Source organism: Scyliorhinus canicula, chromosome 17, assembly GCF_902713615.1.
Source record: "Scyliorhinus canicula chromosome 17, sScyCan1.1, whole genome shotgun sequence".
In the NCBI taxonomy this organism is placed as follows: domain Eukaryota; kingdom Metazoa; phylum Chordata; class Chondrichthyes; order Carcharhiniformes; family Scyliorhinidae; genus Scyliorhinus; species Scyliorhinus canicula.
This window is the reverse complement of record NC_052162.1, coordinates 4,941,094-4,957,394: the sequence shown is the minus strand read 5'-3', so window position 1 is coordinate 4,957,394 and position 16,301 is coordinate 4,941,094. Positions and strand designations below refer to the sequence as shown.

General features: G+C 50.4%; 1 protein-coding gene across 2 annotated transcripts in view; it reads left to right on the top strand.

Moving 5' to 3' along the window:
* Positions 1-16,301, top strand: part of mcf2a (MCF.2 cell line derived transforming sequence a) — a 212,208-nt gene that overhangs the window by 34,019 nt on the left and 161,888 nt on the right. Inside the window, exons 2-3 of one of the 2 annotated variants that reach the window (XM_038775496.1) lie at positions 8,932-9,015; positions 13,715-13,829. In XM_038775496.1, the coding sequence (XP_038631424.1) occupies positions 8,932-9,015; positions 13,715-13,829 (199 nt within the window). Of the gene's footprint in view, positions 1-8,931; positions 9,016-13,714; positions 13,830-16,301 lie in introns of those variants that run through there. The other variant, XM_038775498.1, reaches the window with a different exon arrangement.

Below are 16,301 nucleotides of genomic sequence, written 5' to 3'. Positions count from 1 at the left end.
TTGTTCCTTTCTGACACTCCTTAAAACCTAAAACCACCCCTTTCACCAAACATTCGGTCATCTGACCTAATATCTCCTTATCCGGCCCCAGTGTGATTCTTTGTGTTCTAATGCTCCTGTGAAGTGCCTTGGGGACGTGTCGGTACATTAAACGTGCTATATAAATACAAGTTGTTGTTATTGAGCAATCAGGCATGCTCATGTTCATAGGGTTAGAGAATAGTGGACAGTACTGAGGCACAGACCACGGAACAGATACAACTTACATTGGTACAACACCTTTTTAACATAGTAAAATGTCCCAAGATGCTTCACAAGCGCTATTGAACACAATTCGACACCAAGTCCAAAAAAAGGAAATATTAGAACAGGTTCAGTTGGTCAAAGCGGTAGGTTTTAACGAGAGTCTTAGCGGGGAGAGAAAGTAGAGGGACCGGAAAGTACCATCGAGGCCACAATCAGTCCGACCAAGATCTTAATGAATGGCTTGAGGGGCTGAATGGCCTACTCCTCCTAATGTGTATATTTAGGGAGGAGATGCCAGAGCTAGGGTCCCAGATAGCTGAAGGCACAACCATCAAGGGGAACGATTAAAATCTGGGATATACGGGAGGCCAAGGTTGGAGGAGTGCAGTGATTTTGGTGGGCTGTGGGACTGGAGGGCGTTGTTACGACCAAGTATTATTGCAGAGAAATGTGGCAAAACAACAGTGACTGTATTTACTCCATTGACCATAAAACATGATGGGAGGTTCTGAAGCCATATATATAAATACAAATCCTTTCTTACCTCCTGTTTTAATTGTGGCTTGCAAAACTGCAAGAGTGCAAAGTGTTACCTGCCCAAACTGACACATAACCTAAATATTTCTGTCTGTAAAATTCAGACACTTCGACCAGTTTATTAATCAAATATTTTACCCAGGTATCTTTATTGGCGAGGACATGTCTACTTCAGCCAAATTTATTTAGCAAATAGAAAAAGTTATCCTTAAATTATTGCACTAATAACAATCCCAAGATTCTTAATATTACCCGAGCCGTTAGACTTAGTCGTGCAGTGGGTCCAATTCTCTGAATCTTAGCATCGTCATTCGTGAAGGTGGGTCTCGCACACTGCTTCCTTCTGCCTCTGCTCAGTCGTCCAATCTTCTCGATTACCTCCGCACCGAGTCTTCACTGCGGAGGGTCCTAGGGGTCGATTCTTATGCCCCTGCCTTTCCAGAAAGTTCTCTGGCCCTCAACCAATGAGGTCTCGGGGTGGGGGTTACAACACCGAATGGAGTTACTGATGGTCACTCAGCAAGGTGCATTGTTTGCACGTAATCCTGTACCTGATGCATTATCAATTAAGATGAGACGAGAGTAGAGAGTAATCGAGGCTTTATTACGCAGAGATGTGTTGCCTCCTGCAGCTGCTGTCGAAATGGCTGCAGCTCGGAGAGCCCACACATTTATACTCCGCCTACTGGGCGGAGCCAGCAGGCAGGGATCTACCTCTGTACCTGTAGTACAGGGGCCTTACCGTAATAACCTCATATGCAGTGTATAATACAACAGTGGTGACTACCACAGTACCATATAAGGTAACAGCGGGGAGAATTGGTACCAGGATGTCCAGCTCCATCTGGGCAACCCAAACCGATCGATCCATGTGAGTAGAGCCGATTATGGCCTGTTGGGTGATTGACAGGGCAGGTCCAGACGTGTCCTGGAAGCTTATCTGATTTCAGGGGATTTGAACTTGGCCAAATTCGAATTCGTATCAGGCCGTTTGCTGGAGCTGGCTGTGGTGTGGTCTAAAATGTCCAATTCCTAATTTAAAGTGTCCGAATTAGGCCGCTATCCTTTCTGCCACCGATGGCTGTAGAATTTAGATCTTTGGGATAGAATGGATACAGCTTTGCTGGAATGATTTATTGTATTTGTGCAAGGCCATTAACCAAATGGAATGGCAGAGTAGCGATGATTACACTGGACGAGTAATCCAGAGGCCTGGACAAATGTACTGGCTATATGTGTTCAAATGGCAGCTGGGGGAGTTAAAACACAATTAATTAATTAATCTGGAATTAAAAATGAATCTCATCAATGGTAATCACAAAGTGACTGAATTGTTAGAAAAGTCTATCTGGTTCCCCCATCAGAGAGGAAGATTGTTGCCCTTCCCGTCCTGGCCTATGTGTGACTCCAGACCCCCAGGGATGGGGTTGACTCCTAACCGTGGGCAGCACAGTGGCGCAGTGGTTAGCACTGCTGCCTCACAGCACCAGGATCCCGGGTTTGATTCTGACCTCGGGTGACTGTGCGGAGTCTGCACGTTCCCCCTGTCTCTGCGTGGGTGTCCTCCGGATACTCCGGTTTCCTCCCACAGTCCAAAGATGTGCAGGTTAGGCGGATTGGACGTGCTAAATTGTCCCTCGGTGGGGTTACAGGTGGGGGAATTGGGACCAGGTTAGGGTGCTCTTTCAGAGGGTCGGTGAAGACTCGATGGGCCGAATGGCCTGCTTTAGCGCCATCGGGATTCTAGGATTCTAACGGTCTGAAATGCCGAACACAAAATTCAGCAGAATCAAACCGCAACAAAAAAGTTAAGGAAAAAATGCGCTGATTATTGGGATAAATAATTTTACTGTTTGCCAATGTGATTCAGTGATTTGGAATTGATATCTGGGCATGAGGTGAGAGGATTGTTTAAATTAATGAAAGAAGAATTTACAAGCTGAAGCTCAGACACAACATTTTTGACCTCGGTATCAAATTTCTGGGAGAGATTAGCCAATGTGGGAGTTGGCCAAAGTGTGTTAGAAAATCGATCCATAAACAGTGGAAGTTGGAGCTGGTAAAATATCAAAACTCAAAATTTTTTCGCTGGGGACGAGATTTGTTGTCCGCCTCTGGTAAACTGTTAAAATTGAGGTTGACTTGACCTTGTCAAATCAAAAAGAAACTCGACGTATAAATTATACTGAGTACTGCAGTCAGGAGGAAAAATCAGCAAGTGTGTCACCTTAATATGTTCGAGTGATATTGTGGCAGGGAAGAAAGGCAGGAGAGGAATGTAATATCTCCAAGTTTGCTGATGACATAAAGCTCGGTGGAATGTGAGTGGTGAGGAGGAAGTAAATCTCCAAGAAAAGTTGTGAGTGGGCAAACACTGGCAGATACAGTATAACTTGGAGAAGTGTGAAGTTATCCACTTCGCTGAGCAAAGCAGAATGGCAGAATATTATATAAATGGTATTCCAAGTTCAGATACCCTCACAGGTACCATCAGTGTTCCTCATGACAGAAAAATTGGGGGCTCGAGTCGGGGGTCTTTGAAAAGCTTAATTCCTTCGCTGTAGGGGATTTTTGACTTTTTAAATGTAACGAGAGTGAGGAACAAGTGGAACCAATTGAGAATGTGTGATTTTAAATTAAGAAGGCCGCACAAATGGCTCGACTCAGCTCCATCTTATTTAGAAGTAGACATGGGCGCGATTTAGTGGGACACGTTCTAAGTGCCGTAGCGAGCGAGGTTTTCAGGGAGCTCCTCGATGGATACGTTGGAGCGCCCCTGGCCGCCATTTTGTTTTTGGCCCCATGCGAGTTCCTCTCCGGGTCGAGCCTACGCTTTGCTCATTGGCCAGACGGGCTCCTCGGAGATCGGGCCGTCGTTTCGGAGGGGTGCCCCGATCTCTCAGTGAGCTTGGGGGTCCCCCCATCCCCCAATCAACGGACAATGTCACTCCCACACAATGGGCAGTACCCCACACACTGCCCTCCCCCCCCCCCCCCATCCCTCCTTTCACGGGTATTCTGCTATGGGGTCACGGAGGCTGCGCCCATTTCAAGCTGTCCTACACCCCCTCTTTGGGCCTTCCCCTTCTCCAGCACCCCTACCCGCCACCCCCCCCCCCCCATCCCTCCTTTCACGGGCATCACTCCCCTCAAGCCCTGACCCATGGAAATGCCACCCTAGCACCTTGGCACTGCTCCTGCCAGCCTGGCGGTGCCACCTGGGTACCAGTTGACAGTGCCAAGGTGCCAGCCAGGCAGTATCAGGGTACCTGCCCTGTCCCTGTCCAATATCCTGGGAGGGAGCCCCGAGGTGCTGTTCCACCACCTTTGTGTTGACCAGTAGTAATTGTAGCCCGCAGGACCCCTCTCTTCGAGCTGGTTAGATCCCAGCAGGCCATGAGATTGGATGACCATCTCGGGAATGAGATGGGGATTGGCCTTAATTGGTGGTTTTTGGTTTCTTGCCGCGCCCAGGCGAGTTCCAGAATCTGGTAACAGGAGAGAGCCGGTTCGATTGCAAACCACTTGGCACTGGCGAGATTCCCAATCTGGGCTGCTCCGGCGACCTAACCAGCTCACGCTGATTCTCTCCAGGGGGCACGAGGATGTTTAAGCGTGCCCAATGTAACCTTAGCCAATTTAAAAACTGTACCAAAAGCTAAATTGGTGAAATTAGCAGAGAAATTGGAATAAGGAGCGCGGGGTTAGAAAATCGAAGCAATTGAAAAACGAGCAAATACCCAGGCACAGCCAGACAGACCGAACATTTTGGGAAGTGAGGAAATTAATCAGCTAAAATTCAAAGAAACATAGGAATTAAGGAGTTAGAGATGCAAGAAAAGGAAAGGGAATGAGCTGTCCAACAGGGACAAGAGGAAAGTGAGAGGGAGTTTAAAGGGGAAATCGAGTGTGCCACAAGGGAAGAAAGCCAGAGACAGAGACAGAGAGGATTCCAACTTCACGCACTGAAAACAGAAACCAAAAGCTTAGAGCAGACGGCAGAGGAAAGTGGTTCTAGACAGGAAACTAGTGGGGCGATGTTCAGTTATGTACAAGCTCCCCAAAATACTCCTTATGACATAGGAGACTGAGAGGAGATTTGAGAGATGTGTTTAATGCCACCTTAAATAAGGCAGACAAAATGTCATTAGCTGATGTTACAAGGACTCGGGGCAACAGATTTAAGGTTTTAGACAAGAGGTGAATATGAGATGTGAGGAGAAATACCTTTTGAGCAGCAGTTGCTGATGATCTGGAACTCGCTGCCTATGAAGGTGGTAGAAGCAGATATTGATTCCAAAGGGAAATTGGATGAGCCCATGAGCAAAATAAACTTGCAAGTGCACTGGGATAGAGCGTGGGAATGGGAGCAACTGGACATCTCTAAAGACAGCCGTGACATTGGCATAGACTTGAAGGGCTACCGGACCTCTTTCTGTGTTGTAATGAATTTGACTCCAAGACTTGCAATGAGAACAAAGAACAATACAGCGCAGGAGCAGGCCCTTCGGCCCTCCAAGCCTGCGCCGAACACGTGTTCTATCTAGACCAACCGCCTGTATCCTTCTATATCCCGTCAGTTCATATGCCTATCCAGATAAGTCTTAAAGGTCGCTAACGTATCTGCCTCACCCACCTCACTTGGCAGTGCATTCCAGGCCACCACCACCCTCTGTGTGAAAACTCCCCCGCACATCTCCACTAAACCTTCCCCCCCCTCACCTTGAACCTGTGCCCCCTTGTAATTGTCATTTCCGCCCTGGGAAAAAGCCTCCAACTGTTCACCCTATCTATACCCCTAATCATTTTATAGACTTCTATCAGGTCACCCCTCAGCCTCCGTCTCTCTAGGGAGAACAATCCCAGTTTATTCAATCTCTCCTCATAGCTAATACCCTCCATACCAGGCAACATCCTGGTAAACCTTTTCTGTACTCTCTCCAAAGCCCCCACATCCTTCTGGTAGTGCGGTGACCAGAATTGGACACAGTATTCCAAATGTGGCCAAACCAACGTTCTATGTAACTGTAACATAATTTTTGAGCCTTTATACTCAATACCCCGTCCTATGAAGGCAAGCAGGCCAGATGCTTTCTTCACCACCATTTCCACCTGTGCTGCCACTTCTAAGGATCTGTCGACTTGCACGCCCAGATCTCTCTGTGTCTCTCTGCTCCTGATGGTTCTGCCATTTATTTTTTTGCTCCCACCTGAATTGGATCTACCAAAATCCATCACCTCGCATTTGTCCGGGTTAAATTCCACCTGCCATTTAGCAGCCTATCTATATCCTGTTGTATTCTCTGACAATCTTCATCACTATCTGCAACGCCTTCAATCTTGGTATCATCCGCAAACATGCTAATCAGACCTACTATGTTTTTTTCCAAGTCATTTCCAAGTATATATATGGTACAAAGGGCAGAGGCCCCAGTACTGATCCCTGCGGAACATCACTAGTTACAGACTATCATTCAGAATAACTGTAAATGATTACATATGTGTGGCGAGTGAATGGTTACTACAGGAGCACATGATGCTGATGAAACTACCGATGTACCTATGATGCGATGTCACATGACTAATCAATGAGATCTGGTGGGAAGCAGAAGTACAACCTCAAGTAGAATACAGACATGTACATAGATCTGGAAATAAACAAGAATGATTTTTTAAAAAACAAATAATAGTCTGTAGTAGCAGGGTAACAGGCAAACTCTAAAGAAATCCCATCTAGACCCCGAACTCAAGACAAAATATGTTGGCAGTAGAACAATTCCAAGAGAAGATTTTAAACCCAAAAGACCTAGAAATCAGCAATTTAGACGGACCAACGGATTGGTTAAGAAGGGGAAAATACAATACAAAAGTAAGCTTGCAGGGAACATAAAGACTGACACTAAGAGTTTCTATAGATATGTGAAGAGAAAGAGATTGGTAAAGACAAATGTAGGCCCCCTACAGACAGAAACAGGGTAATGCATAATAAGGGACAAAGAAATGGCTGAGCAATTGAATACATACTTTGGTTCTGTCTTCACAAAAGAGGACACAAATCAGATACCGGAAATGTTGGAGAATGAAAGGTTTAGTGAGAAAGTGAGAAGGAAGAACTGAAGGAGATCAAAATTAGTAGAGAAATGGTGCTGGGAAAATTGATGGGATTGAAGCCGGATAAATCCCCAGGGCCTGAGAATCTGCATCCCAGAGTGCTTAAGGGGGCGGCTCTGGAAATAGTGGATGCATTGGTGGTCATCTTCCGGGATTCTATAGACTCTGGAACTGTCCCTGCAGATTGGAGGGTAGCTAATGTCCCTCCAATATTCAAAAAGAGAGGTAGAGAGAAAGCCGAGAATTATAGACCAGTAAGCCTAACATCGGTAGTGGGGAAAATTCTTCAATCCATTAACAAGGACTTTACCGCGGAACATTTAGAAATCAGTGGCAAGATCAGTCAGAGTCAGCATGGATTTATGATGGGAAAATCATGCTTGACAAATCTGTTGGAATTCTTTGAAGATGTAACCAGTACAGTTGACAAGGGAGAGCCTGTCGATGTGGTATATTTGAACTTTCAGAAGGCGTTTGACAAAGTCCCCCATAAGAGGTTATTGTACAAGATTAAACCGCATGGGATTGGGGGAAGTGTATTGAGGTGGATAGAAAATGGGTTGGCAGAAAGGAAACAAAGAGTAAGGATTAATGGGTCCTTTTCAAATTGGCAGGCAGTAACCAGTGGGGTATCACAGGGATCGGTGCTGGGACCCCAGCTATTCACAATATATATTAATGATTTGGATGAGGGAACAAAATGTAATATCTCAAAGTTTGCAGATGATACCAAGTTGGGTGGGAGGGTGAATTGTGACGAGGATGCAGGGATCCTATAACATGATCTGGACAGGTTGGGCGAGTGGGCAAATCAATGGCAGATGCAGTATAATTTGTATAAGTGTGAGGTTATTCATTTTGGAAGCAAAAACAGGAAGGCAGATTACTACCTGTATGGTTGTAAATTGGGAGAGGGGAGTGTGCAGCGGGACCTGGGTGTCCTTGTGCACCATTCGCTGAAGGTAAGCATGCAGGTACAGCAGGCGGTAAAGAAGGCTAATGGTATGTTGGCCTTCTTTGCGAGAGGATTCGAGTATAGAAGCTGGGATGTGTTGCTGCAATTATACAGGGCCTTGGTGAGGCCACACCTGGAGTATTGTGTGCAGTTTTAGTCTCCTTCTCTGAGGAAGGATGTTCTTGCTCTCGAGGGAGTGCAGCGAAGGTTTACCAGACTGATTCCAGGGATGGCGGGACTGTCACATGAGGAGAGATTGACTAGGTTGGGATTGTTCTCACTGGAGTTCAGAAGAATGAGGGGGGATCTCACAGGGACTTATAAAATTCTAACAGGACTAGACAGGGTAGATGGAGCGAAGATGTTACCAATGATGGGTGTGTCCAGAACCAGGGGTCACAGCCTAAGGATTCAGGGTAAACCATTTCGGACAGAGTTAAGGAGACATTTCTTCACCCAAAGAGTGGTGCACCTGCGGAATTCATTACCACAGGAAGTAGTTGATGCCAAATCATTGAATATATTCAAGAGGCGGCTGGATGTAGCACTTGGGGTGAATGGGATCAAAGGCTGTGTGGAGAAAGCAGGATTAGGCTATTGAGTTGGATGATCAGCCGTGATTGTGATGAATGGTGGAGCAGGCTCGAAGGGCCAAATGGCCTCCTCCTGCTCCTATCTTCTCTGTATCTATGTAATTCCTTCTCTAAAGTCTGCAACTCTCTTGACTCCTTTTAAGATGCTCCTTAAAAACCGAGCGTTTGGCCACCTGATCTGATATCTCCTCGTGTGTCTCCGTGTCAGATTTTGATCGGTAGCATTCTGCTCAAGCACCTTGCACAATTTACTACATTGAAGGTGTGATTTAAACACAGAATACTGCGGATGCTAGAAAGCAGAAATAAGAACAGAAAAATGCTGCAATGCTCAGCAGGGCAGGCAGCATCGGTGAGGAGGGAAACAGTTAACACCTCAGGCTGTGGACCTGTCACCACACCCGCGTGATCACGTTTGTGTTGTCGTTGCTCGAATCAGAGGAGTCCATTGTATCATAATTAATATTGAACATATCTTTTCCCTTACAGGTGACCTTGCACCAGAAATCCTCAACTCCATTTGTATGAAAGATATTGGTGAAGATCTGAAGAAAAAGTTTGCTTTTCTTCCAGGTGAATTTCATCACCTCCGTTTGACCTGTCTCCTGAAATTAATCTGATACCAGGCTCTCGACTTCATTATGGATTACAAAAACGTGATACTCACCTGTGTGGGAGATCTGTAACTCATGAATAATAACTTAACAGTTGTTAATAAGACATGATGAGAATCTGGGTTGGCAAAGCAATTGGCGATCAATGCGCTTCATCAGTTGACACATCCAAATTGGGTCTCATCGCATCTTATTGTTTTCTAAAGCGAAACCCATTCTCACTCGCCTTCTCTTTGGAAAAGGTGAAGCTAGCTGTGTCCCGAGACTGACTTGTCCATTCTTTAGAGTTTGCCCGATGGGCAACCCGTTTCAAACCATATCAATGGGAGCTAAATGATACAATTTCAAAGTGTGCACAAGGGCAGAGATACTGTACAGATCTTTGCAGCAGGCAGGACACGTTAAGAAGCCTTTTATATAAATGTTGGGCAGTACGGTAGCATTGTGGATAGCACAATTGCTTCACAGCTCCAGGGTCCCCAGTTCGATTCCGGCTTGGGTCACTGTCTGTGCAGAGTCTGCACGTTCTCCCCGTGTGTGCGTGGGTTTCCTCCGGGTGCTCCGGTTTCCTCCCACAGTCCAAAGATGTGCAGGTTAGGTGGATTGGCCGTGATAAATTGCCCTTAGTGTCCAAAATTGCCCCTAGTGTTGGGTGGGGTTACTGGCTTATAGGGAGAGGGTGGAGGTGTTGACCTTGAGTAGGGTGCTCTTTCCAAGAGCCGGTGCAGACTCGATGGGCCGAATGGCCTCCTTCTGCACTGTGAATTCTATGATAAAAGGTACACTGGGTTCTTGACTTTTAAATGGAGGTTTGGAATGCCACACAGAAACGATGCTAAACATTCACAAATCCCTGGATAGGCTTGGAATACGGTGGCCGTTTCCGGGCTCCGCACTTCAGGAAGGATATCCAGGCCTTAGCGAGGGTGCCAAAGAGATCTGCTGGAGTGGTAGGAAGGATGAGGGACTTCAGTTACCCAGAGAAAACAGGCTAATCTCCTCCAAGCCGGGATGGTTAAGAGGAGAGTTAACAGAGGTGTTCAAAATCATTTTCATGGAGGAAATAAGGAAAAGCTGTTTTCACTGGAAGCGAGGATCAGTAATCAGAGAGCACACATGTATCATAATCAACAAAAGAAACTGAGGCCAGATGAGGAGAATTATGATTTCTTTTGCAAGTATTTACCCGAATCCCTTTTGGAAATTATTACTGAAACTGCTTCAACTGCCCTTACCAGCAGCACATTCCAGGCCACAAAACACACTGCAAAAACAACATTCCACATTCTTCGATGTATACGCGATGCTTTCTTTTTCCTGCCTTCTGGTCCCACTTTACTTCCTGGTACCAACTTTACCTCCTTCCAATTTGGGCCACCCCTCAGGTCGTTCCCCCCCCCCCACCTCCCCTGCCCCCAATCCTCCTATTCCTATGCTCACAAGCACCTGGAACTGGGAGTGATCCTAACTGCTCTTGCGGTCCTCCTTTTTAATTTCCTAACCAACTCCCAGATTGTTTTTGCAACAACGACAGTGGTTTCATGGTCATAATTAGGCTTCTCATTCCAGATTTTTATTGAATTAAAATTCCTATCGGTGAGATTTGAACTCGGATTCCCAGTGCATGACCCCGGGTTCACATGACCCACCTCCCATTACATTTCACCCTATTAAACTTTCCCAACTAAAGGGACGATCCTTTAAAACAGAGATGAGGAGGAATTTCTTCAGCCAGAGGGTGGTGAATCTGTGGAACTCTTTGCCGCAGAAGGCTGTGGAGGCCAAATCACCGAGTGTCTTTAAAGCAGAGATAGATAGGTTCTTGATTAATAAGGGGGTCAGGGGTTATGGGGAGAAGGCAGGAGAATGGGGATGAGAAAAATATGAGACATGATTGAATGGCGGAGTAGACTCGATGGGCCGAGTGGCCTAATTCTGCTCCTATGTCTTATGGTCTTAATTCCTTCTATTCCTTTCTCCATCATTTGCTTCCCCTTAAATGTGTCACACTGCTCTTTGGGTAAGTAGGGTTTTCCTGAATTCCTTACACATTTATTCATAATAGTCTTATATTTTGTACGTTTACCCCATTGAAGCCATTTACAATTTTAAAGACTCTCATTAATGCACGGTAGCACAGTGGGTAGCACTGTTGCTTCACAGCGCCAGGGTCCCAGGTTCCATTCCCGGCTTGCGTTACCGTCTGTGTGGAGTCTGCACGTTCTCCCCTTGTCCGCGTGGGTTTCCTCCGGGTGCTCCGGTTTCCTCCCACAAGTCCTGAAAGATGTGCTGTTAGGTGAATTGGACATTCTGAATTCTCCCTCTGTGTACCCGAACAGGCGCCGGAGTGTGGCGACTAGAGGCTTTTCACAGTAACTTCACTGCAGTGTTAATGTAAGCCTACTTGTGACAATAGAGATTATTATTATGAATGTACTTCTCCGTCTTATTATAAAGAAAGGAAGTCCTCCTTATGCAGTCCTCCCTGACATAGAGCAGTTTGTAGATAATCGAGAAAGTGTGTGGTGAGCAAAAACACATAAAGACTTGTTGGAAAGTAATTAAGTGGAAAAGCAATTTTCTTCTAATCATCCTGACATTCCAGCAATACTGCAGTCACTTCACAGCAATCTGCAAGTAGGATGAATATCTCGATTCAAATGGGATTAAGGAAGGTTGTACTGTGTGGAATTACATCAAATTTACAGCATATAATTCGGGGTACATCCCAGTATTTCGGGAAAGGAGGCAGGGAAGCCCTATGTCCCCTCTTCGTTTCGCATTGGCGATTGAGCCCTTGGCCATTGTGCTGAGGGGTTTAGATTTATGGAAGGGTTTAGTGAGTGGGGGTGGAGCATGGGGTGTCTCTGTACGCAGATGATCTGCCACTGTATATCCCAGACCTGGTCGGTGAGGAGCGTAATGGGGCGTTTTTGGAGTATAAATTAAATTTGGGGAAGAGTGAATATTTTGTGGCGTCTTCCCCAGGTGCAGGGGCGGGAATGGGAAGGGGAGGGTCGCCATTTCGAGTAGCGACAACTCACTTTAGGTTTTGGGGGTGAAGGTCGCCCGGGACTGGGCATGGTTTTGTAAGCTTAATTTCACACGCTTGGTGGGGAGAGTGGAGGAGGACTTGGGGACATGGCACAGTCTCCCTCTGTCGCTGGCAAGTCAGGTGAAGGCAGTAAGAATGAACATTTTTGCCACGGTTCCTGTTTCTGTTCCTGTGTCTGCCGGGCATTTTTTACCAAAGTCATTCTTTCGAGGGGTGGACAGGCTGGTCTTGTTTGTGTGGGCAGGAAGGTAACCAGGAAAAGGAAGGCAGTGCTCCAAAAGAGGTGGCAGTCGGGGCGTTAGGCGCTTCCGAACTTGTACTATTACTGGGCAGAGAATGTGGAGAAGGTGCGGGGCTGGAGTAAGGAGAAGGAGGCTTTGTGGGTACGGATGGAGGCGGGTTCATGTAAATGGTCGGGGTTGCGGGCACTGGCAATGGCACCGCTACCGTTTGCCCAGAGGGGGGAAAGTACTCGGCAATCCTGTAGTGGTAGCCGTGCTGAAGATTTGGCGATGATTTCGACAGCAGTCGGTTGGAGGGCGATGCTGATAAGAGGGAATCATGAGTTTAAGTCAGGGAGAATGGATGCGAGGTTCCGGAGATGGGAGGAGAAAGGGGTAAAAGAGATGAAGGATTTGTTTCTGGAGGGGACAATTTGTGAGTCTCGAGGAGTTGGGGGTGAAGTTTGGGCTCTAGCGTGAGGAGGGCTTCAGGTATATGCAGGTGTGGAAATTCGCAAGAACGTTCTTCTCGACCTTTCCAGTGCCACCGTCCTCCTCGTTGTTGGAGGAGGTGCTGTTGGTTGGGGGCGGGTGGTTGGAAAGTGGGGTCAGTTCAGCGGTCTACAGCAGGATTATGGAGGAGGACGGAGTCTATGGAAGTGAGGAAGGACGATGGTGCAAAGTGTTGAAGAGGGTGATGTGACCATCAATTCACTCGAGACACGAGAGGAAATAAACTGTGGCTTTAATAGACTTACAACTGAGCCTGCCTGCGACCAGAAGAACTGAGGGCAGACTCACAAGGCTGCAGCACTTTATACTTCCAGTAGTGGGAGGGGCCATGGGCGGAGCCAAGGGTGGAGCCCTGTACAGGCCCTCACTTCCACTCTATCCCGTAACCCAATGACCCCTCCTAACCTTTTTGGACACTAATCCATGGCCAATCCACCTAACCTGCGCGTCTTTGGACTGTGGGAGGAAACCGGAGCACCCGGAGGAAACCCACACTGACACGGGGAGAACGTGCAGACTCCGCACAGACAGTGACCCAGTGGGGAATCGAACCTGGGATCCTGATGCTGTGAAGCCACAGTGCTAACCACTGTGCTACCGTGGTGCCTATTACAATGTTGAAAATTAGAAGATAGATACATTTCAAAAAAAGATTTACACTACAAAAGCAGGCCATTCGGCCCAACAGATCCCTGTTAGTGTTTATGTTCCACATGAGCGTCTGCGTCCCCCCCCGCCCCCGCCACCCGCCACCCCCACCACCCCCACACCTTTCCTTCAAGCAACCTCTGTAGCTGTCTTGTCAATGCATCAAACTGTAGCACTGGCCACAGTGACGTGACTCTGATACTTGGTGTTGTTTACAATAGGTGGACAAGGGAAAGATGGTGCTGTGATTATAACCTTTCCCGAATACCCCTGCTTCAGCGAGATTTCACAAGAGGTCATTCAGAAGGTCCTCACGTACATGACGGCTATTCCAAGGTAGGTAGACATTCTCGCCCTCTCCAGTGTTTGGTACCGTTTGCCAAACCGCTGACCCCCTCCTCACCCAGACCGTGGACCCCCTCCTCACCCAGACCGCGGACCCCCTCCTCACCCAGACCGCGGACCCCCTCCTCACCCAGACCGCGGACCCCCTCCTCACCCAGACCGCAGACCCCCTCCTCACCCAGACCGCGGACCCCCTCCTCACCCAGACCGCTGACCACCTCACCCAGACCGCGGACCCCTTCCTCACCTAGACCGCTGACCCCCTCCTCACCCAGGCTGCGGACCCCCTCCTCACCCAGACCGCTGACCCCCTCCTCACCCAGACCGCTGACCCCTCCTCACCCAGACCGCTGACCCCCTCCTCACCCAGAACGCGGACCTCCTCCTCACCCAGACCGCTGACCGACCCCCTCCTCACCCAGACCGCTGACCGCTCCTCACCCAGAGCTCGGACCCCTCCTCACCAAGACCGCAGACACCCTCCTCACCCAGACCGCGGACCCCCTCCTCACCCAGACCGCTGACCCCTCCTCACCCAGACCTTGGACCCCCTCCTCACCCAGACCGCAGACCCCCTCCTCACCCAGAACGCGGACCCCTCCTCACCCAGACCGCTGACCCCCTCCTCACCCAGACCGCTGACCCCTCCTCACCCAGACCGCTGACCCCCTCCTCACCCAGAACGCGGACCCCCTCCTCACCCAGACCGCTGACCCCCTCCTCACCCAGACCGCGTACCCCCTCCTCACCCAGACCGCTGATCCCCTCCTCCTCACCCAGACCGTGGACCCCCTCCTCACCCAGACCGCTGACCCCCCTCCTCACCCAGACCGCTGACCCCCTCCTCACCCAGACAGCTGACCCCCTCCTCCTCACACAGTCCGCGGACCCCCTCCTGAACCAGACCGCGGACCCTCTCCTTACCCAGACCGCTGACCACTTCCTCACCCAGACCGCGGACCCTCTCCTTACCCAGACCGCTGACCACTTCCTCACCCAGGCTGCGGACCCCCTCCTCACCCAGACCGCTGACCCCCTCCTCACCCAGACCGCGGACCCTCTCCTTACCCAGACCGCTGACCCCCTCCTCACCCAGACTGCGGACCCCCTCCTCACCCAGACCGCTGACCCCCTCCTCACCCAGACCGCAGTCCCACTCCTCACCCAGACCGCTGACCCCCTCCTCACCCAGACCGCGGACCCCCTCCTCACCCAGACCGCTGACCCCTCCTCACCCAGACCGCGGACCCCCTCCTCACCCGGACCGCGGACCCCCTCCTCACCCAGACCGCGGACCCCCTCCTCACCCAGACCGCGGACCCCCTCCTCACCCAGACCGCGGACCCCCTCCTCACCCAGACCGCAGACCCCCTCCTCACCCAGACCGCGGACCCCCTCCTCACCCAGACCGCTGACCACCTCACCCAGACCGCGGACCCCTTCCTCACCTAGACCGCTGACCCCCTCCTCACCCAGGCTGCGGACCCCCTCCTCACCCAGACCGCTGACCCCCTCCTCACCCAGACCGCTGACCCCTCCTCACCCAGACCGCTGACCCCCTCCTCACCCAGAACGCGGACCTCCTCCTCACCCAGACCGCTGACCGACCCCCTCCTCACCCAGACCGCTGACCGCTCCTCACCCAGAGCTCGGACCCCTCCTCACCAAGACCGCAGACACCCTCCTCACCCAGACCGCTGACCCCTCCTCACCCAGACCTTGGACCCCCTCCTCACCCAGACCGCAGATCCCCTCCTCACCCAGAACGCGGACCCCCTCCTCACCCAGACCGCTGACCCCCTCCTCACCCAGACCGCTGACCCCTCCTCACCCAGACCGCTGACCCCCTCCTCACCCAGAACGCGGACCCCCTCCTCACCCAGACCGCTGACCCCCTCCTCACCCAGACCGCGGACCCCCTCCTCACCCAGACCGCTGATCCCCTCCTCCTCACCCAGACCGTGGACCCCCTCCTCACCCAGACCGCTGTCCCCCCTCCTCACCCAGACCGCTGACCCCCTCCTCACCCAGACAGCTGACCCCCTCCTCCTCACACAGTCCGCGGACCCCCTCCTGAACCAGACCGCGGACCCTCTCCTTACCCAGACCGCTGACCACTTCCTCACCCAGACCGCGGACCCTCTCCTTACCCAGACCGCTGACCACTTCCTCACCCAGGCTGCGGACCCCCTCCTCACCCAGACCGCTGACCCCCTCCTCACCCAGACCGTGGACCCTCTCCTTACCCAGACCGCTGACCCCCTCCTCACCCAGACTGCGGACCCCCTCCTCACCCAGACCGCTGACCCCCTCCTCACCCAGACCGCAGTCCCACTCCTCACCCAGACCGCTGACCCCCTCCTCACCCAGACCGCGGACCCCCTCCTCACCCAGACCGCTGACCCCTCCTCACCCAGACCGCGGACCCCCTCCTCACCCGGACCGCGGACCCCCTCCTCACCC